At 48.5% G+C, this 6,000-nt stretch overlaps 1 protein-coding gene across 1 annotated transcript in view; it reads right to left on the bottom strand.

The window, feature by feature from the left end:
- Window positions 1–6,000, bottom strand: part of mkrn2 (makorin, ring finger protein, 2) — a 30,921-nt gene continuing 24,921 nt past the window's right edge. The window contains exons 2-10 of the mRNA XM_084349481.1: window positions 4,443–4,571; window positions 2,822–2,955; window positions 2,411–2,545; window positions 2,119–2,294; window positions 1,208–1,273; window positions 979–1,127; window positions 721–831; window positions 458–602; window positions 1–360 (exon numbers count right to left, since the gene is read on the bottom strand). Coding sequence (XP_084205607.1) covers window positions 193–360; window positions 458–602; window positions 721–831; window positions 979–1,127; window positions 1,208–1,273; window positions 2,119–2,294; window positions 2,411–2,545; window positions 2,822–2,955; window positions 4,443–4,571 — 1,213 coding nt within the window. The 3' untranslated portion in view covers window positions 1–192. The remainder of the gene's footprint in view (window positions 361–457; window positions 603–720; window positions 832–978; window positions 1,128–1,207; window positions 1,274–2,118; window positions 2,295–2,410; window positions 2,546–2,821; window positions 2,956–4,442; window positions 4,572–6,000) is intronic.

Here is a 6,000-nt window from a genome sequence, read left to right as displayed (position 1 = left end):
AACGACTTCACACTGTATTTACTTATTTACACAATAAATAAAATGGCAAGAAGATTTCAATAATCCAGACTGAAACACAGCAGAGATCTGCAGACTGATCACATGATTTAATATTTCATGGACTCCTCAACCATGGCCGTCATGTCTAGAATCCCTCGGTCCAGTCCAGTCCAGTCCAGTCCTGTCTGGTCTCTACTGCTCTGAACTGGGTGGGGTGTCCGGCTCGTCGTGGCTCGGTCCTGACATCTGCATGAAGAGCTCCCTCAGCTCTGTGATGTCATCATCCAGGGACGGCAGGGGTGGAGCCGACTGCTGCTCGCGCTCCTCGATGAAGTCCCACAGACGGACACTGTTCATGAACTAATGGAAACAAACAAACAGTGATAAGAAACTACAAAACCCAGCAGCTGGTGATGAACTACAACTCTGAATCACAATGGCGGCTGTGGATTCTGACCCGGACGTTTCCCTCGGAGCTCAGCTGTTTCCGCGGCCGGTCAGGTTCTGCTCGGGTTCCATCTGGGAAGGCGTGAAGATACAAACATTTCCCTCCAAATGGACACGAACCGCGACCCTGATCGAAGTACTTACAGGACTTCTTACTGCAGAGACAGACAACAACAGTGAATGATTCTGACGAGTCTCAGAGGACGCTTCGTCCTCTCAGTGTGACTGTTTGTAGCTGTGAGATCAGGTGTCAGTGACACACAGGACGTTCACCTGACTCCAGACTTGAACAGTTCTATGAGGTGGTCTTTGTCCTCCTGGTCCTCCACCCAGTACACCGAAGGGATGACGAACTCTGAGGTGACTCGACACTCTGGACACGACCTGAGGGAGACACAGAGATCTCACAGACATCGTCCTGCACTGACGGACCCTGTCCTGCACTGTTTTGGACTGTCCTGGGCTCACAGACCCTGTCCTGCACTGTCCTGGACTATTATGGACTCTGGTTCTGTATGAGCAGACTCTTACTTGATGATCTTGTTGCTGAAGTTTCTGGTGCAGCGCCACTGACGGATGCAGGACAGACAGAAGGTGTGACAGCAGGAGGACAGGATGCCGAACCTGCGATCCGATGGGTTCAACTTCTGCACCACCACCTCCATACAGATGGAACACACCTGAACAACAGACAGAACTCACCTGAACAACAACAGTTACTGTCATCATGACAACCTGATCAGTGACCTACTGAACCCACCTTGTCCTGACTCAGCTGGGCTGCAAACGCCTTCTCCATGTCAGCCTCAAAGGCCAGCAGACACATCTGCACAGACAGACAGACAGACAGACAGACAGGTGTGATTAGTGGTCAGCCTTTTGTAGGTGTTAATCTGATCTAGTGCTCTTCGTCCAGCTGTCACCGTCATGTTCTGGGTCATGAAGAACCGACAGTACATCTGAACACCGTCCAGACTCAAATATAAAATGTTCTGTTGCATCCAGTTTATAAACTGAACTGATGTTAAAAGTCGTTTTACAACATTTAAGTTAAAGTCTCACAAGAGACTCTGTGTTGTTGGTGTGTTGAGGACAGAAACATTCTGATGCAGCTGTGTGAAGATGGAGTGGAGGGCAGTGGATCCTCTGTGGATCTGTTGGTTCTGAAAGCGTACTGTTGAGGTTCCAGGCTGGCAGGGATGTTGTCTTTATGTGCTGGAGAAGCAGTTCCTCTCACACTTGATGATGTCTGGAGGAAACAGTCTGCATATATTTATTTATCTGGACCAGCAGCTTTATTCATATTCACTCTCAGCACGAGTCCAGTGACACGGTCCGGTCCTCTGGAGGAGTCTGTGATGTTCTGGATCTCCTGCCACATATCTTCAGCGCTGGTGGTGTTGAGGTCCTCCTTGTCACCTGACTGATGGATCGAGCCCTCACCTGTGCACTCATCCAGACCTTCTGGTTGGAGAATCCTTCATGACCGAACCTGTGAACAGTTCTGTTGGGCTGCTGGAGCTTCACCTGTTGGTCTGACTCTTGATCAGCTGGGAGTCAGCAAGTAAATGTGATGTGAGATTGATGACTGATGCCAGCGAGCCGTAGAGAGGAACCTGAGGAGAACCTGTCGACTGCTCCTTTACCTCCATTAAACTACACTGGACTCACCTTCTCGTGCGCTCTCCTCTGCTCTGAGTCGTGGGGGTGGAGCACCTGCAGTCCACACACCTCACACAGGTCGCCATGGAGATACGTACAGTTGTCTTCATAGTAACAGTGTCCGGCAGCGGCGTATGGACACAGCTGGGGGAGGTCCTGGTAGGCCCCGCCCACTGGGGGAGGGGCTGCAGAAAGCACAGGTAAATATCAAAAAACACATAAATCTGCCCATAAACACCTCATCATGATGACATCACAGTCAACTACCAGCCAATCAGGGGACAGTATTTCTGTATCTGACCTTGTTCCTGTACTGAGGCGTCCAGACCTGTCCTGATGGCGTCCACGTAAGAATGAGGAGCCGCCGCCGCTGCCGCCATGACCTCTGACCCCAAACTGTCTGCTGGACCCCCGTACATACTGTCTACAGCCAGCACTGAGAGACAGACAGGTGAGAGAGAGACAGACAGGTGAGAGAGAGACAGGTGAACAGACTGACTGACATTTCAGGTGAGTTCTTCTTGATGACATCATTAAATAGGTGTGTGTCAATGATCTGTTTTAGACACTGAGTAGGTAACTGAAGGACATATTTACTCCAGTAATCTGATTACTGGAAACTGTTCGAGAGCCTGAGCGGTGTCGTCACATCCAGGTGTTAAACTACATCCAGATTCTGAGGTTCTGGTTCTGAGCGTGAGCAGTCAGTCACCTCTTTCTCTGAGGACCAGCGTCTTCTTCACTCCACCTCTATATGGAGCCCCGCCCACAGCTCCTCCCACACCTGCCTGATCCTCTGAAGCTCCTCCCCCTCCTCCTCTGGATGAAGATTTGATGTGGTCATACCTGTTGACAGGAAACAAAGGTTGTTACTGGTGTAACCCGTCTGTCAGGCGAGCGTTTCCCGTCTGTCAGGCGAGCGTTGCCCGTCTGTCAGGCGAGCGTTGCCCGTCTGTCAGGCGAGTGTAACCAGTCTGTCAGGCGAGTGTAACCAGTCTGTCAGGTGAGTGTAACCCGTCTGTCAGGCGAGTGTTTCCCATCTGTCAGGCGAGTGTTTCCCATCTGTCAGGCGAGTGTAACCAGTCTGTCAGGCGAGTGTAACCAGTCTGTCAGGCGAGCGTTTCCTGTCTATCAGGCGAGCGTTTCCCCGTCTGTCAGGTGAGTGTTTCCCGTCTGTCAGGTGAGTGTAACCAGTCTGTCAGGCGAGTGTTTCCCGTCTGTCAGGCGAGTGTTTCCTGTCTGTCAGGCGAGCGTTTCCCGTCTGTCAGGCGAGTGTAACCCGTCTGTCAGGCGAGTGTTTCCCTTCTGTCAGGCGAGCGTTTCCCGTCTGTCAGGCGAGCGTTTCCCGTCTGTCAGGCGAGTGTTTCCTGTCTGTCAGGTGAGTGTAACCAGTCTGTCAGGCGAGTGTTTCCCGTCTGTCAGGCGAGTGTTTCCCGTCTGTCAGGCGAGTGTTTCCTGTCTGTCAGGTGAGTGTAACTAGTCTGTCAGGCGAGTGTTTCCCGTCTGTCAGGCGAGTGTAACCCGTCTGTCAGGTGAGTGTAACCAGTCTGTCAGGCGATTGTTTCCCGTCTGTCAGGTGAGTGTAACCCGTCTGTCAGGCGAGTGTAACCAGTCTGTCAGGCGAGTGTTTCCCGTCTGTCAGGCGAGTGTTTCCTGTCTGTCAGGCGAGTGTAACCAGTCTGTCAGGCGAGTGTTTCCTGTCTGTCAGGCGAGTGTTTCCTGTCTGTCAGGCGAGTGTAACCAGTCTGTCAGGCGAGTGTTTCCTGTCTGTCAGGCGAGTGTTTCCTGTCTGTCAGGTGAGTGTAACCAGTCTGTCAGGCGAGTGTAACCAGTCTGTCAGGCGAGTGTTTCCCGTCTGTCAGGCGAGTGTTTCCCGTCTGTCAGGCGAGTGTAACCCGTCTGTCAGGCGAGTGTAACCAGTCTGTCAGGCGAGTGTTTCCTGTCTGTCAGGCGAGCGTTTCCCGTCTGTCAGGCGAGTGTAACCAGTCTGTCAGGCGAGTGTTTCCTGTCTGTCAGGCGAGTGTTTCCTGTCTGTCAGGCGAGCGTTTCCCGTCTGTCAGGTGAGTGTAACCAGTCTGTCAGGCGAGTGTTTCCTGTCTGTCAGGCGAGCGTTTCCCGTCTGTCAGGTGAGTGTAACCAGTCTGTCAGGCGAGTGTTTCCTGTCTGTCAGGCGAGTGTTTCCTGTCTGTCAGGCGAGCGTTTCCCGTCTGTCAGGCGAGTGTTTCCCGTCTGTTAGGTGAGTGTAACCAGTCTGTCAGGCGAGTGTTTCCCGTCTGTCAGGCGAGTGTAACCAGTCTGTCAGGTGAGTGTAACCCGTCTGTCAGGCGAGTTACCTGCAGCGCTCTCCGTAGGCACACACTCCTCTCTGGTAGAACTTGCAGATGGTGGAGGGTTTGCTGTTGGTCGGGTCGTGAGAGAAGAGGCAGCGGCTGCCCTCCCTGCACACACCGTGGAGGAAATACCTGAAACACATCACACCTGTTACACCTGCTGCACAGAACCTTACAGTCCAGCCTTAAACCCACAGTTGTCACCATGGAAAATTAAGAATAAACCTGCCCTGTGATTGGCTGACAGGTCAGGTGTGTTCCTGATGCACCTGTATGTTCTTACATTTTTCAATGAAAAGAAGTTTTGAGAGTTTACTTGTAATGAAATGTACAATTTAAATAAAATTGCCATAGCACCAGTAGTGTTCCTTCACATGACTCACTGAAATACCCTTGGAACCTCCTCAAATATCTCTTAAGTTAATCAAGGACCATTTACATGGAGCCCGACTCAGTTAGCCGACATTACGTGCTGATATCTGTCACACAGATATCAGTGTTTATGTTGTTTGATAAATGGAAATAGAGTCTTGATTTAAGAAATTATAAAGCAGAAAAAGATCCTTGGGATGATTTATTATAATGACATTTCCAGTTAAGTTTACAGTTCACTGAAGTCATTGTATATATATATATACATATATATATATATATACATATGTATACATATGTATATATATGTATACATATGTATATATACACACACACATATGTATACATATATATATATATATATATATATATATATATATATATATATATATATGTATATATATACTGTATATACATATACATATATATATATATATATATATATATATATATATTAGGGGTGTCACAATTCTCCAAATCCTCGATTCGATTACATTTTCGATTCTAAGGTCACGGTTCGATTTGATTCTCGATTTTTACATTTATTTTTTTTAAAGCACAGGTTGCTGCCGTTTTTAGACTAGACTTTTATGCAATATAACATCTGACCTTTGTTAGCAGTGCACCACACTACATTGTCAAATTTAAAACATTTATTAACAACATAATGTAACAATAACTTCTATCTTCAGTCAATTGGAAACTTAAACAAAATAAGCTGCCATCTAGTTTCTCTTTGTAACTGCAGTCTTCTTCACAGAAGATGACATTCAAGTTCACAACAAAACAAACAAAAAAATAAAACGGCCATGTCCACAGTCTTCTCTGAACAATGAAGTGTCTTAACAAACTATTTCTGAACAGTTGAACATATACAAGGTGCGTGAGGTGTGAGTGGGCAAGCGAGAGTGAGGGAGCGTGCGGACAGTGAATGAATGGGAGAGGAAGGAGAAGAAAGGAGTAGCAGTAGTAGCGACAGCAATAAAGTGTTCAATACAGGCTGCAGTCTGGCTGAATAAAGGCGACGGCTTCTCAGATACAGCAAAGCTCCCTGGTATTATTTCCCCACCAGCTTAACACGTGAAAGGGGGTTCACCCCGAAGGTAAACACAAACTTCGGCCCTGGAGGAAATCATCTCCCCTGTGCTTCCCGACCACGGCCCGGGAGTCGAGCAGGAATGGTGTAAAA

Source organism: Pagrus pagrus (genome assembly GCF_965226575.1).
Source record: "Pagrus pagrus genome assembly, chromosome: 3".
Lineage (NCBI taxonomy): Eukaryota > Metazoa > Chordata > Actinopteri > Spariformes > Sparidae > Pagrus > Pagrus pagrus.
The sequence above is the reverse complement of the archived record's forward strand: the minus strand, read 5'-3'. Positions and strand labels throughout refer to the sequence as shown.